This window comes from Lithobates pipiens, unplaced genomic scaffold, assembly GCF_037356315.1.
Source record: "Lithobates pipiens isolate NorthernLeopardFrog02 unplaced genomic scaffold, aLitPip1_a1.2 Scaffold_1, whole genome shotgun sequence".
NCBI lineage: Eukaryota > Metazoa > Chordata > Amphibia > Anura > Ranidae > Lithobates > Lithobates pipiens.
In genome coordinates this window covers 222,957,450-222,974,429 of record NW_027507685.1, presented here as the reverse complement: position 1 = coordinate 222,974,429, position 16,980 = coordinate 222,957,450, and the positions used below count along the sequence as shown (strand labels likewise).

Genomic DNA, 16,980 nt, shown 5'->3' with positions numbered 1-16,980 from the left:
TCATTGGTGGACTGTGGTCAGAATATAATGGCCCATCATTGGTGGTTAGTGGGAGGAATGTTGCATTATCGTTGGAGGTCGGCCAGAGGAATGAAGCCCTTTCATTGGTGATCAGTGGGAAAAATGTTTCCCCATCATTGCTGGACAGTGGTAGGAATGTAGTCCCATCATTTGTGGTCAGTTAAGGAATGTAGCCCAATCATTAGTGGTCAGTGAGAAGAATATAGCCCTATCATTGATGGTTAGTGGCCATACTTTTCTGCTTAGAGTTCTGAAAGAAACCATTTTTCTCTTACGTTCACTGACTGAGACACAGCTCCTTTATTGTTGACCATCGGGTTGTTAGGCCACCTTCAGGAGAGGACTAGGTAGAACATGTTAACATGTACAAAAAACAGAACTTTCTAGTTCCGCCCAAGGGGGCGGTCCCTTCAGTAACAACCCTCCAGCCTGCTTCCTGCAGCCTCAGTTTTTTTCTGCCTAGTGAAGGAGAAGGACCTAGGAACCCTGCAGACCCATCGGTCCGTGGATTTTTTCTGCAGAAGTTTGCCTTTTGCGCAAGATTAAGATCCTGTGATCTGCTATCAACAGCCAGCTGGTTGACAGGCTGGATACCCTTATCCTTGTAGTCTCCCCAGCCTGGCCAGCAAGCGTGTGGAGACCAGAGCTCCGCGCTGAGTCGGCCACAACATGTCCGGGGTGGCTGGTGAGCGCAATGCTCCGGGCACACATATGACCGGGCTACTGATGTCTGCATCACAGTGTGCCAGGCCAGCAGCCACCCCGCACTGATCAGAGAGTGGGTCTGTGATGGAATGTTCCCCCGCTTGTCAGGACAGGTAAGTACAGCTCAACCTGCCTTGGTGGGACTGAGCAGCTGGGCATTCCCTGGGAGGTCGATTCGGGGGTCCCTCACCTACCTCTCTTCTTTCCCTGTCCCAATCCCCCCCCCCCCCCGTGGGGGATGCTGCAGGGCTGCTGAGCGGTGTGTGTGCCACATAGACAGGGACCCCCTGGGGGGCTCTCGCCTTGGGTGGGGGCTGCGCTGGGTGGCTGTGCCCTGGATGTCTGTAAGGTCTCTCCCCTGGGTGTCTGGAGGTCTGTGTCTGCTGATCGCTGTATCGCTGTTTGCCGCCATTTCCTCTGCCTGTTTTTCACTCTCTCTCAATGTATACAGTGCTCAGTGGCCAGTTTTGGTGTGACCAGGGAGAAGCATGGCCAGACTCCATTTTTCTGTAGTTCAGTAGCCATTTTCCCTGTGATTATGTCCTTTGTACTGGACGCTTGGCCACCATTTTGTTGAAGCCTAAACACGTTTTTCATGCTTAGAGCTGTTCTCTGAGGCTCAGCACAGCGTGGTTTTCTCTCGCAAGTATCTGGGAGCTGACACAGGACACAGGACACAGGCACACCTAGCTGGACAGTGCAGAACTCGGTCAGGGTGGCGAGTCCTGTGGTGGGGGCTCCTCAGCCCGCAGCAGTTAGGAGGGTGGGACCATCACTGTCCTAAGTCCCCAACAAGTGGCAGACAGGGTAGGATCAGCATGGCTTCAGAAAATGGTGTCTCTTCCCCAAAATCCAGACAATTGCAACCAGTTTGCCTGCTGACAGTGCAGTGCCTCTGGGCGCTTTTTCGGCAGTCCTTAACACGCTCGTTGCCAAGATGGAGGCGGTGCGTGGGCACCCCCGTCCTCCGGGGAGAGCTCTGTTGCAGACTCGGGCCCCGCTGAGGCTCTGTTGTGTCAGATGACGCTGACCAGGACCGATCGGACAGTGAGGATGAGTCCCTGTCCAGGTCCGCGTGCAACAAAGCGCTAGGTGGAGCACTTATCACAGCTGTGCGTGATACCCTGAAAATTCAGGATACAGCAGATCCCTCTACTGATGTAGTGGTCCCTTTTGGGTCCCGTAAGCCAGGCCGTACACCTACACCTAAGACCAGGCCGTACACCTATCTGACTTATTTCGATAAGTTAATTTACAGGACTGGGGGTGACCGCAACTGACCTTTTTAGGTCCCAAAACGCATGGCGGTGCGTTCCCCCTTGAGAAGAGCCTTCCTAAATAGTCCTCCGGTCGTGGACCCCCCAGTATCCAGTTTAAATAAAAGTAACCATGATCCCAGTAGAAGAGGTTCCTGTGTTTTAGGACCCCAAGGGCAGGAACCGAGGCAGTGGGGCCTGTTCCTCGTTTACGGTTGGGGGGTCAGCAATACGACCAGTACTGACTACAGCACTTGTGTCGCAGACACTTACTGAATGGGCAAAACTTTGAACTGCAAAACAGAGAAGCAGCAGGCTACTCCCATCTGCGTGGAACTAGCAAACCAGTTAGTGCGCGGTCGTAAGTACGTTGGAACGTGGCTCTGGATACGTTTCCTCTGTTATCCAGGGTTTTAGTGTCAGCAGTGGTGATTTGGCTGAAGGGCTGGTCGGCGGAACCAGGCATTTTGAAAAAGCTTTGCGGGTTTACATTTCCTTGGTGAGTGGCTCTTTGGAGCCTCGTTGGATGACATTAATAAGAATGTCACAGGTGGGAAGAGTACCTTACTCCCACAGGCCAGGAAGACTAAGGAGCCACACTGCAGGCAAAATCCCTAATTTTCCGCTTAAAAGAGGCTTTTCCATCCGTCCAGGACTTCGACTAGACGCTCCCAGTCCAACAGGACGACCCTTGGCGACAAAGCGTCCCTGGAACTGCATGCCTGCGAGAAAAGTGCTACCGCACAAAGGTTTGTCCCTGCCCGTCATACGGGTGGGGGGCCGCCTTCGGAGTTTGCAGCCTGGTGGGCCTCTCGGCTATCTGGCCAATGGGTCTGCGAACTGATTTCCTTGGCTACAAGATAGAGTTCCTGTCTTGGCCAACAAACAGATCTTCCCTTCCAGCATACCCTTACTCCCGGCTCACTGGGGGGCCCCATGGGGCAGTATGGGACCTGCTAAACCTCAGGATGATAGCGTCTGTTCCGGTATCAGAAAGTTTCCAGGGGTTCTACTCCAATCTGTTTGTAGTCCACAAAGAAGGAAGGGTACGTCCAATCTTGGACCTAAAGAGCCTCAATTGCTTTGTTTAAGTACAAAGGCTCAGTGTGGAATCAGTTAGCTCAGTTGTCGTTACACTCCATCAGGGGGACTCCCTGGCTTCTTTGGACATCCAGGATACGTACCCACACATACCCATATGCTTCAGGCATCAAAGGGTTCTGCAAAATGCAGTTGGGGAAGCCCACTACCAGTTTGCGGCTCCTCCTTTTTGGCTTGGCTTCAGCACCTTGAGTCCTTACCAAGATATTGACTTCAATTTTGGCGTTGTTGAGACAACGTGGGATCGCAATCGTGAGTTTCCAGGATGACCGATCACCATGCAAACCCTGCAGGTATTTGGGTAGCTGTTGAACCTAAAAAGTTGGTGTTCACACCAATTCAACACTGGAGTGCCTAGGCTTACCGCTGGACTCCATGGAAGAGAGAGTTTTCTCCCTTCTGACAAACTGCAGACTCTCAGAGCCGCAGTAAAAACTATTGCTGAACCGCAGGTGGTCGTCGCTGCATTTCTGCATGCGAGTTCTGGGCCTCATGGTGACCTCCTTCAAGGCGGCACCATAAGCCCACTTTCCACCAGAGTCTTGCAGAAGGAGTTATTGACACAATGGGAAATATCTCCATTATCCCTGGATCAGTAGATTCAGGTGAGCCAGTCAGTCAGGGACCCCCTACTCTGGTGGCTGAGGTTCCCGGCACTTCGGTCCGGGAAGTCGTTCCTACCTCTGCATTGGGTTGTGATCACAACAGACACCAGCCTGACTGGCTGGGGTGGAGTACTGGGGTGGAGTACTGGAAGTACAGTCAACCCAGGGTCTCTGGTCGGGTGAGGAACCCAAGTTGCCAATCAATATGCTCGAACTCTGAGCGATCAGGCTTGCCTCTCCGCATAGTCGGAGACTACGAGGGCGCACGATCAGGATCCAGTCAGACAACGCCACATCGATGGCATATGTCAACCATCAAGGAGGAACAAGTAGCTTGGCTGCAGCACGGGAGGTCGCTCACATCCTTCAGTGGACAGAGCGACATGTACCGGCCTTGTCTACCATTGCATCCCGGAAGGAAGCAACTGGCAGGCGGACTACCTAAGTCGCCAGATGCTGGGCCCAGGAGAATGGGCATTGCATCCAGACATGTTCAGGCTATTGTGTGGCACACAAGATGTGGATCTCCTGACTCCCATCTCAATCAGAAGGGGCTGAGATTCATATCCAGGATAAGAGATCCTTCGACAGATGGTTCAATCGTGCTGGTGGCTCCATGGGATCAGTACCGGCTGATATGTGATTTTCCTCCGCAAAAGCTAGTACCACGTCTGCTTTGCAGAGTGGAGGCCGAGGGGGTTCCAGTAATACTAATACCCCGGATTGGCCGACCTAGTGCGCCTGGTTGCAAAGGCTCCCTGGCGACTGCCGCTGCGAGAGGATCTTCTGTGTCAAGGTCCGATTCTCCATGTTTTACCATAGCTGGTTTTAACAGCATGGCTGTTGAGAGCCAGATGCTAAGGCCTATCGGACTCGGTGATCTCAAGTATGTTGAGAGCACGGAAATCTTCTCGGAAGATATACCGTCGTACCTGGAAGGCATACATCTCTACGTGTAAGGAGAAAAGATGGCATCCGGGCACCTATTCAGTTTCCAGGACCCTGCTGTTTCTATAGCGAGGAGTGATCCAGAAGTTGGTTTCAAGCACCATTAGGGGACAAATATCAGCCTTGTGTGTTTTTTTTTCAGCGACCCCTGTTGTTCAGGGGGTCCAACTTGTAGTTCCTCCGGTGCATCCACTGTTACCCCATGGGATCTGAACCTGGTGTTATCGGCGCTTCATAAACCGCCGTTTGAGAATATCAGAGGAATTCCATTGTTGACCCTTTCTCAGAAAAGGGGTCTTTCTAGGGCCATTACATTACATCGGCCAGGAGGGTTTCGGAACTGGTGGCCTTGTCTTGCAAGTCACCCTATATGGTTAACCATATAGGATAAGGTGGTGTTGCGTTTGCAACCTTGTTTTTTGCCGAAGGTGGTTTCGGTGCTCCACATCAAAGATGGTATGGTGTTACCATCTCTGTGTCCTAAACCGACACATCCTAAGAGGTGGCCCTTTATTCCCTGGATGTGATCAGGGCTATAAGGATATTTTTGTCTGCCACGGCTCCCCTTCGGGAGTTAGTTTCGGTAGCTGGTCCGCAAAAGAGGTATGACTGTCTTGTCGATCACCATTTCCGGGTGGATCAGACAGATGTGGTACAGGCCTACGCCTTGAAGGGGCAGGTGCCCTCTTTTCCTGCCATGGCCCATTCCACCAGGACAATTGGGGCCTCTTGGGCTTCCAACATCGAGTGTCGGTCACTCTGGTATGTAAGGTGGCGATTTAGTTGTCCGTTCACACTTTTACCAAATTCTACAGAGTGGATGTAAGCGCATTGTCTGATGCCTGCTTGGCCACAAGTTTGCGGGCGGCCATGTAATGTGGCAATCCTGCACTACTTTTTCTGTTTTAAAGAAAATATGGTTACTTTTGAGTATAATGCACTGTTGCATTAATATCGCAAGTTCTGATGCGGTCAGATAAGGTGGTGACTCCCTTGTTAGGGAGCACTTCTGATTGTGGGTGAAATTTTGTTATGTTGTTTCCCACCCCTCGTTATGATACTGCTTGGGAGCGTCCCGATGGTCAAGAATAAAGGAGCTGTGTCAGTTAGTGAATGTAAGAGAAAATAAGATCTTTGTACTTGCTGTAAAATCCTTTTCTCTGTAGCTCACTGACTGGCACAGCACCCTCCCCTCTTTTTTTTTTTTTTTTACGTTATACTGCTTGTTGACGTACTGAGGCTGCAGGAAGCAGGCTGGAGGCTTGTTACTGAAGGGCCACCCCTTGGGCGGAACTAGAAAGTTCTGTTTTTTGTACATGTTAACATGTTCTGCCTAGTCCTCTCCTGAAGGTGGCGTAACAACCCGATGGTCAAGAATAAAGGAGCTGTGTCAGTCAGTTAACTACAGAGAAAAGGTTTTTACTGTGAGTACAAAAATCCTATTTCTGCACTTTTGAATGTTACCGTGTTTATGATGTACTTGGCTTCAAACAAACCAGTCAGAACAACAATGTAGGAACTGCCATTGCTGACTTCTTTTTGAGGTTACAAGCTCCAAGGCTACAACACTCAGTAAAATACAAGCAAAGAGAGCAACCATCTGTATGTCAGGTGTTTCAGCTTCACTGGCTGCATGCATGTTCAATAAGCAGTAAATATAGGCAAAACATATTGGCCTTCAGAACCAGTACATTCACAAACAAGTCAGCAGTGGTTGCTCCTACATTTCTATACTGAGAGTGTTAATTCTGCTTAAAATAGTCATATTCTTATTGGATGTTTCAGGTCCATCCGACAGCGCAAAAGTTACACGGAAAGTCCAAAACATCCACCGCCATCCAAAATATGACCCCAACGGCAAAAAAGAAAAGAATATTAAAAAATCCTTTGAATACGATTTGGCTCTTATCGAATTGAGCCAAAAGATTGATTTTTCTCCAACAGTCAGGTATGATTTTTTTGTTTGTAGAGAATTCCCTCTTTTGTATGTAACATGCAAATCTTTAAATCTGATACAATAACAACAATTTGGGATAGAAAGTGTGAAAATGCTTGTCATACTAAAATGTATATAAAAAAAACCTCTTAATATCCTGTGCCTTGGAGAATATTTACATCAATGTGTTAACAATACACATTTTTTGCCACCATAAAAAAACAAAGACTTTTAAATAGAAACAAGACTAACTATAAATACACTCTCTGGTGGCGCAATAATGCACTTAAATATCTTATAGGTGCTCCTAACAAATCAATATAAAGTGCCAATGTCTGTGATATTAAAATGTTCATAAATTATTCTATATATTCATCAGTGATATCATCATAAATTCTTAAATTTCGAAACCACTGTGAAAAGTGCTCACCACTACCCCATAAGACGCCACACTCACCAGAGGTTATTAAATAACATATAGGGGGCGCTATTTATCAGAAATATTATTAACGTGATTAATTCCACTATCACTAATAATCAGTAATATTTTACCACTAATCAACAAATACAATTAATACAGTGATCCATGATTAACTCCATTAAATATTCATATTTGAAAGAACACAAAAACCCATGCAACACCCTAGTGACAGCAAATGTTACAAATAATAATAATAAAGTCCTTGTAATCCAAAGTGTCCCAATTATTAAATCCTTTAAACGTGATGTGATTGCCACACACAAAACGATGACAGATCTTTAATATAGAAAAATGAATCCACAACCTTCCATGTGATCCTTCACCACAGCTTAGGTAATAGACACCCAAAAAGTGACTGTAATATAGTTCAGCTTACCAGATGTTATTGACTACTTTACTGAAAAAGATAGTCAATAATCACCTATGCAGGATTGTGCCTGCTCACATATGTTGACCTGTAGATGGTATAAACCTTCCTCCTCACAGACAAGTATGGGATATGAAAAACAGATAGAGAGCCTCCAAAGTGTAACACAATTTTTTTAAAATTTGTAAAAAAAATGTTTTGCCAAATGGCTCCTTACTTCTAAAAGTGCCCTTTCCCCGACACTGGGGCTGCTGGCATTTATGGGATGAGTTGCAGTGGAAAAGTATTTGCACTATCCTCCGCGGATGGCGTGAGGAGGAAGGTTTATACCAGGGATAGGCAATTGGCGGAGCTCCAGCTGTTGCAAAACTACAAGTCCCATCATGCCTCTGCCTCTGGGTGTCATGCTTGTGGCAGTCAGAGTCTTGCTATGCCTCATGGGACTTGTAGTTATGCAACAGCTGGAGGTCCGCTAATTGCGTATCCCTGGTTTATACCATCTACAGGTCAACACATGTGAGCAGGCACAATCCTGCATAGGTGATTATTGACTATCCTTTTCAGTAAAGTAGTCAATAACATCTGGTAAGCTGAACTATATTACAGTCACTTTTTGGGTGTCTATTACCTAAGCTGTGGTGAAGGATCGCATGGAAGGTTGTGGATTCATTCTTCTATATTAAAGATCTGTCATCGTTTTGTGTGTGATAATCACATCACGTTTAAAGGATTTAATAATTGGGACACTTTGGATTACATGGACTTTATTATTATTTTTTGTAACATTTGCTGTCACTAGGGTGTTGCACGAGTTTTTGTGTTCTTTCAAATATGAATATTTAATGAAGTTAATCACGGATCACTGTATAAGTTGTATTTGTTGATTAGTGGTAAAATACTACTGATTATTAGTGATAGTGGAATTAATCATGTTAATAATTTTTCTGATAAATAGCGCCCCCTATATGTTATTTATTCACCAATGAGGAGTCTATCACTCTTTTTCAAGGGAGCAGCACTATAATAATTTCAGGTATTATAAGTTTATACATTTTTGGCGCAGAGTTCATATTAAAGTGGTTGTAAGCCCTTACAAACCACTTTGACCTACAGGTAAGCCTAGATTAAGGCTTACCTGTAGGTCCAAGAAATATCTCCTAAACCTATACGGTTTAGGAGATATTTACCCGAAGACAGCCACCCCTTTATGGTCACTGTTCCTGTAAATTAATCTCATCAGTTTGTCATATTCTTCCATATATTTCTAGGACTCAGAAGAAAAAGTGGCCCACATAGCATAATTCCATTTAAAATAATTTTATTAAAATAAATGCTAAATGCACTTAAAAAAAAAAACTATTTAAAATACCCATCAAAAAATATCACCGTCAGAAGTGCCCCAACATATAACTGGTGAAGAATGTGTCTCCCCACGTCACATCTGGTCTGACGTCACATCCGGGTGCCGTAAAGTCCTGCAAATGCGTTTCGTCGCTTCTGACTTCGTCTAAGGCTGGGTTCACACTACTGCAAATTGGATGTTGGTTTCCCCACATCCAATTCGCATGACAGAAGAGTGTGCCCAACTCTCAATGGAGCCGGTTAACACATCTCCCTGGTGGCCGCGGAGCGGATTGCACAGGGGTCCTCTTGGCTTTGTTTCAGGTCCGAATTCAGGGAAAAATTTGGGCCTGATTTGTGTGAGCCCAGCCTGAGGGTAATATTTAGTTACTCTTGTTTGTATTTACACTAAAATTTATGATTGTGTGTCATATTGAAAGTTATTTTAATTACTTTTTGACTGCAATACATATATATACATTGCAGTTTACAGGTAGTTTACCAGGGTTAAAGCTAAAGCTATCACTCATAACCCTGGTATTTTTTTTTTCAGCCTGCGGTCAGCTTTCCAGCTAATTAATCACTGGATCGCTTTCAGAAGTGGCAGGAGGGGACAACCCCCCCTCCAGCCACTCGCCGGATTTTCTCAGGCTTACTGTTTTTACGGCACATCCCCGAGAAACAATCAGAAGGCGTGGCCAGCTGGTCATAAAGGTGAACAGATGGTCTCTGATCACCTTTATGTACTCGAAGGACTGGAACGAAAAATCAAACTTGTTTTTTTTAATCTTTTACTTTTAAAGGTAAAGGAGAGATTGGGGTCTTTTTGATCCCAGATCTCTCTATAAAGAGGACCTGTCATCCTTATTTCTATTACAAGGTTTATTTTCCTTGTAAGAAATAAAAGTGATTTAAAAAAGAAGTAAAAGGGACAGTGTCAAAAATGTAAAAGCACCCCCATCACTCAGTGCTCATGCACAGAAGTATACATAGGTTGTGCATGCATATGTAAATGATGTTCACACCTCTGTAATCCTAAACATGTAACCTGTAAAATGTAAAAAAAATGTAAAGCTTCGTCCATGGAGATTTTTAAAGTGGGAGTAAACCCGCTGAAGTTTTTTTTTTTGACCTGCAAAGGAAAAGGCATAATGAGCTAGCATGCACCGCATACTAGCTCATTATGAAATACTTACCTTAGAACGAGGCCCCGAAATCTGGCCCGATCCATGCCGAAGTAGCTGACATGTTCCCTCAGTGTGTCTTCCGGGTATCACGGCTCCGGCGCTGTGAGTGCCTGGAGCCACGATATCGTTACTCCCGCTCATGCGCGCAGGAGATTTCTTTCCGGCAGAGTCCGGCGTCTGCTGGGCTTCCAGCCGAGACTCACCTGTGCGCATGCACCGCTGCAGTCAGCAGTGCATTGCGAGGGTAATATCTCCTAAACCATACAGGTTTAGGAGATATTTTTTTTACCTACAGGTAAGCCTTAGTATAGGCTTACCTGTAGGTTAAACTTATAAAAATGACTTTACTACCACTTTAAGTATTGTAACTTGTTGTAATTCCATGAATGTGCACAATGTTAACACGTAACATCATCTTTCACATTTTACAAAAATATTTGGGTGTATATTGTGTTTTTTTATTTTTTTCCCAAAAAATTGCCCCGAAATCTGGGCCGATCCACGCCGAGGGAGCTGACATGTTCCCTCGGCGTGTCTTCCGGGTATCGTGGCTCCGGCGCTCTGAGTGGCCGGAGCCGCGATATCGTATATGCATTTGAAAAATGGCAAATACTGTGTGACATAAAAAATTGCAAATATCTCAATTTTTTTTTCCTAGGGTCTCTGCAAAATCTTTTGGGGGTTATAAGTATTTTTCTAGCAAAAAATACTGATTTAAACTTGTAAACAAAAAGTTCCAGAAAAGGCTTGGTCTTCAAGTGGAAAATATAGTAACTAAAAATGTGAACTCTCTGAAAGTGTAAAATAAAAAAGCAAGTAAAAATATTGTATTGCAATGCACTGTAAAAAAAATGATGGAAATATGCATATTTTGCCAAAGAATATAAGCAATGAAAAATTTCAAAATGATTTTCTTTTTACAGGCCTATTTGTCTTCCATGTACAAGTGGAACATCCTGGGCATTAAAACAACGAGACATGGCTCCGTCTTGCAAGAAACATGGTAAGCGTGCAAATATTCCAAGAAATATAACAGTGTGAAGTAAAGAATATGTAGCACAACCCCCGAAAGTGCCTCTGATTAAGATAGGTCTTCTGATGCTGGCCTCAACCTTCTCAAAACCCCCCACCTCTTGGACATACCCAGCTGAGTACACGAGCACTAGGTCTCACATAGGAATCACAGACAGCAAACCTAGTACTCAGTGTAGTAAAGTCTTTTACATCTTTTGGTCTAATGAGAACCTCCAAGGCCAAAGATAGTGACATCCTTCAATATGTGGTGGGTTGTGAGGCATAGTGGGTGCAAATATGATGAAAGTCATTGGGCACCAGACACTTTTTGGATGTAAAAGATGTTTTATTTCTTTTAACAGTCCTTTCATATTTTGAAGGGAAAGAGGGTTAGGGCCAGAACACCCTTAGATAGTTGCATACTCAATTGGCAGACTCCGAGACTTCAATAGGAGGACAGCCGTGCAGGGAAAGGCCCCAGCACGAAGCCACATATGTACTTGCAGGAATGCTGTCTCCTACGGTAACAGTCCTTTAACAGTTTCTAACTCAATTGTAACAGTTCTTTCAGCTCCACTGCAACTGCTCCTTATACTTCTTCAATACTGAGCTACTGGTCTCTCATCACTATAACCTCTGATTCACTGACTCTGAATCCCTTGAGCTCCTCCAAGGTTTGCGTGGTATCTCCCTCAAGCTTCACCCCGCGCTTCTCTTCTGCGTCCCTAGCTTGGCACTCCAGATACTTCACCCCTGCTAACCGGCTCTGGGTCCCTGGCTTGACACACAAGGCTGCTCTGCAAGGGTCTCATCCGCTGGTTGGGTCCCTGACTTAATTAAGTTTCCCGATTCTCCACCGTGCCTTTTCCATGAGAATATGGTTCCGGTACTTGCTTCAGTTACTCACTGTGGACCCTGGTAAAGGCAATTGGTCCCTTTGTGGCAACAGCTTTCATTCTGCCTCCAACCAATGACAAATTCTTCGGCCGGCAGAACCGTCACTTCTGGTTGGACTGCAGTCCGCAATCCCAACCCTGTGCTGCTCTCTCACTTCTGGATAGGCCCTCACACAGCCTAGCAGCCAGGTGCCCCCGGTATAGGCCCAGTCTCTGGCCTAGAAGCCTGGGGCATACGACGCATGTCCACCCAGAGAGCTGTCCAGGTGGCTCAGAACACAGAATAGATCACCTGACTCCACCCAAATATATAGGCTCTCCCAGCAGGCCAAGGGATTCAAGAAAACCCCTGCCCATTGGCTGAGATACCCCATATACTTATAACCTGACCTTGAGTTGTACTTCTCATATCTAATACAGTGGTGTGAAAAAGTGTTTGCCCCCTTCCTCATTTCCTGTTCCTTTGCATGTTTGTCACACTTAAGTGTTTCGGAACATCAAACCAATTTAAACAATAGTCAAGGACAACACAAGTAAACACAAAATGCAATTTGTAAATGAAGGTGTTTATTATTAAAGGTGAAAAAAAATCCAAACCATCATGGCCCTGTGTGAAAAAGTGATTGCCCCCTAAACCTAATAACTGGTTGGGCCACCCTTAGCAGCAATAACTGCAACCAAGCGTTTGCGATAACGTGCAATGAGGCTTTTACAGCGTCCTGGAGGAATTTTGGCCCACTCATCTTTGCAGAATTGTCCTAATTCAGTTACATTAGAGGGTTTTCGAGCATGAACGGCCTTTTTAATGTCATACCACAACATCTCAATAGGATTCAGGTCAGGACTTTGGCTAGGCCACTCCAAAGTCTTCATTTTGTTTTTCTTCAGCCATTCGGTGGTGGACTTGCTGGTGTGTTTAGGATCATTGTCCTGCTGCAGAACCCAAGTTCGTTTCAGCTTGAGTACACGAACAGATGGTCGGACATTCTCCTTCAGGATCTCTTGGTAGACAGCAGAATTCATAGTTCCTTTTATCACGGCAAGTCTTCCAGGTCCTGAAGCAGCAAAACAGCCCCAGACCATCACACTACCACCACCATATTTTACTGTTGGTATAATGTTCTTTTTATGAAATGCAGTGTTCCTTCTACGCCAGATATACTTGGACACACACCTTCCAAAGAGTTCCACTTTTGTCTCATCGGTCCACAGAATGTTGTCCCAAAAGTCTTGGGGATCATCAAGATGTGTTGTGGAGAAATTGAGACGAGCTTTGATGTTCTTTTTGCTCAGCAGTGGTTTTCTCCTTGGAACTCTGCCATGCAGGCCATTTTTGCCCAGTCTTTTCCTGATGGTGGAGGCATGAACGCTGACCTTAACTGAGGCAAGTGAGGCCTGCAGTTCCTTGGACGTTGTTGTGGGGTCTTTTGTGACCTCTTGGATGAGTCGTCGCTGCGCTCTTGGGGTAATTTTGGGCGGCCGGCCACTCCTGGGAAGGTTCACCACTGTTCCATGTCTTCGCCATTTGTGGATAATGGCTCTCACTGTGGTTCGCTGGATCCCCAAAGCTTTGGAAATGGCTTTATAACCCTTTCCAGACTGATAGATCTCAATTACTTTCTTTCTCAATTGTTCCTGAATTTCTTTGGGTCTCGGCATGATGTGTAGCTTTTAAGGATCTTCTGGTGGACCTTACTGTGTCAAGCAGCTCCTATTTAAGTGATGCCTTGATTGTGAACAGGTGTGGCAATAATCAGGCCTGGGTGTGGCTAGAGAAATTGAACTCAGGTGTGGACAACCACAGTTATAGTATGTTTTAACAAGGGGGGCAATCACTTTTTCACACAGGGCCATGATGGTTTGGATTTTTTTTCACCTTTAATAATAAACACCTTCATTTACAAATTGCATTTTGTGTTTACTTGTGTTGTCCTTGACTATTGTTTAAATTGGTTTGATGTTCCGAAACACTTAAGTGTGACAAACATGCAAAGGAACAGGAAATGAGGAAGGGGGCAAACACTTTTTCACACCACTGTACCACCAAGTACCCGGCCACCCAGTGGTAGAACAGAAAAGTAACAAGGCCAAACTGAGAAATCAATAGATCCCTATCAATCGACCAAGGTGACTACTCTTGGCAAGTCAAATTGTAAGGAGCTCCTTGACTTAACTCCAGGGTGCTACATCAGCAATAATGCTATTTGGAAATAACAGACAGTAGAACAATCAATGAAAGCAAGCTTTGTATATTGATGCCTATTAATGGTCAAACAATGAAAAAGTAAAGTGAGGAGAAAAAAAGGCATAAAATGACAGAGATGGTAGTGCATTTAACATACAGAACAGTTAACAATACCATGTAGCCTAAAATTCTACCAGCCACACAGGTTAGCTTAAACAATAACACTGTCAGATAGGCTATAGTATGTAAAACCTCTACTGACTTCAGTTAATTAAAAGGATAAAAAGAACAGGCCCACAAAGACCAGTTGAGTAAACAATGGTAACATATGTACATGGGTCCTCAAGATAAAAGATTTATTCTCTGAGTCTCTCATCATCTGATTTATAATCCAAAGGTTAAACAGAACAGATCAAAGTAGACCAGTTGAGTAATCACTGGTAACATACTGTATGTACATGTGATTACAAGAGAAAGATGCAGTCTCTGATGAGTCTTCGATGTCCTGAACTTCACATCCTGGAACAGTGCTTGAAGACATTAGGCCTCTTCTCCAGGTGGCAGAGCTGGCAAGGTCCTTTAAAGGTGGATGTAGGATAGTCTTTCTAGCTGGTTGAATGGATTCTTGTCAAGCCCATGTTTAGGAGGCTCTACTTCCACCTACTTTCTTGCATGATGGCTGGTAATAACCACTTTCAGACCGGACCATTTTGCTGGCTTAAGACCAGACCACTTTTTGCGATTCGGCATTGCGTCGCTTTAACTGACAATTGCGCGGTCGTGCGTCGTGGCTCCCAAACAAAATTGACATCCTTTTTTCCCCACAAATAGAGCTTTCTTTTGGTGCTTTTTGATCACCCCTGCGGTTTTTATTTTTTACGCTATAAACAAAAATAGAGCGACAATTTTGAAAAAAACCCATTATTTTTTACTTTTTGTTATAATAAATATCCCCCAAAAATATATAAAAAACTTTTTTTTCCCTCAGTTTAGGCTGATATGTATTCTTCTACATATTTTTGGTAAAAAAAATCATAATAAGCGATTATTGATTGGTTTGCGCAAAAGTTATAGCGTTTACAAAATAGGGGATAGTTTTATGGCATTTTTATCAATAATTAATTTTTTACTAGTAATGGCGGCGATCAGGGATTTTTATTGTGACTGCGACATTATGGCAGACACTTTGGACATTTTTTACACATTTTTGGGACCATTGTCATTTATACAGCCATCAGTGCTATACAAATGCAGTGATTCCTGTGTAATTGACACTGGCAGTGAAGGGGTTAACCAGGGGGTGGCAGTGTAGGGGTTAAGTGTTCCTAGGGGCGTGTTACTAACTGTGGGGGGCTGGGCTTTGTTTTAGTGAACACTGATCTCTGCTCCAATCACATGGAGCAGAGATCAGCATCACTTGTTGCTAGGCAGAACGGGGAGATGCTGTTTACAACAGCATCCCCCCGTTCAGCCGCACCCATGAGACGATCGCAGGTATCCCCGCAGCGATCAAGTCCGCGGGACCCGCGACCGGTCTCACGGGGGTCCTGGCGTACATCAGCGAGCGCCGGTCTGGAACTGGTTAATGACTGATGGGTTTCTTATGCATTTAATTTATAGCAACATTCCTGATGTAATGTTTGAGCTGACAGCTTTATCAGTTTGGATCTTAATGATTGTGTCTTTAGCTGATATGCAGCTTAGGTCAAGACTCTGTTGGGAATGTAGAAATTTTAAACTCTGGCTGGGATTTTCCTGGTCATCTGTCAAAAATCCAGTCTCCCAGCTGTCAGTAGTAGTTTGAGATGCTGTCGTACTGATGCTGCTGTAAAATGATTCTCTAATCCCGCGTACACATGATCGGAAATCTCGTCGGAAAAAGCTCTGATGGTTTTCCCGACGGAATTTCGACGGAATTCCGCTCAAGCTGTGTTGCCTACACATGGTCCCACAAAATTATGATCGTTTAGAACATGGTTTCGTACAACACGTACGACGGGACTAGAAAAAGAAAGTTCAATAGCTTCCGTCTCGTAGTTGAATCTGAGCATGCATGATTTTTGGCGTGTCGGAATTGTATACACACGATCGGAATTGAAAACATGCTATCAATTTTTGGCTGGCGGAAATTCGGACAGCTGAATTCCGATGGAGCATACACATGGTCGCATTTTTCCGATGAAAATCTCTCATCTGTATTTTTCTGGTTGGAATTCCAATCGTGTGTACGCAGCATTATACAGACTTGATCACTCACGGAAAGTCTTGTTGTCAGAGTGAGTGTTTCTTTTGGGCTCCTGAAGCATGAGATTTGAGGGTTGAAGGGGATTGTCTCTAATTTCGTCTAATGCTTAAACTATACTTATTACTAGAACAAGAAATGCCCATAATGACCTAAATTAATTTGACTGCACTTAAGTATAGGAAGATGAATTCCTTTCATTCCTTTCATGTCTAAGCAATTCTTTCAGTGATATTTACTATTCCAGGATATGCATGCGTGCAGGGTGTAGGACAGTGCTGCTGACTCAATTTTTTTTTGGGGGGGGGGGCAGGAAAACAAAACACCCACCACCCCCACACTGTTCAGTCGGTCAGTCGATTCCCCCCCCGTCGCTCGGTCGGTTGATTCCCCCACCCCCCCTCGCTCGCCTGTCCGCCCACCGGCCCCACACTTACCTCATCTATGTTGCGGGCAGCTTTGGCTTCCCCTGCGTCTCCTCCTCTGTGGCTTCCTCCTCGGTGGCCAATACGGCCGCTTCTCCTCTCAGCCAATCGGGTCTTAAGACCCGCTTCCTGATTGCCCAGGAGGAGAATCGGGAAGACTATAGCGAATATTAATTTGCTATTGTCACACAACTGGGTGGGCTCAGGGCACAGTGCTCTTCGCCCAGTGCTCTTTGCCCAGTGTAAAAATAGTGATAGTTTGTATCTCTC

The 16,980-nt window shown here is 45.0% G+C and overlaps 1 protein-coding gene across 1 annotated transcript in view; it reads left to right on the top strand.

Annotated features, from left to right (window-relative positions):
- The window catches only part of LOC143983528 (complement factor B-like), an 83,310-nt gene that overhangs the window by 50,943 nt on the left and 15,387 nt on the right, over positions 1–16,980 (top strand). The window contains exons 13-14 of the mRNA XM_077483326.1: positions 6,422–6,584; positions 10,872–10,951. Of these exons, the coding sequence (XP_077339452.1) occupies positions 6,422–6,584; positions 10,872–10,951 (243 nt within the window). The remainder of the gene's footprint in view (positions 1–6,421; positions 6,585–10,871; positions 10,952–16,980) is intronic.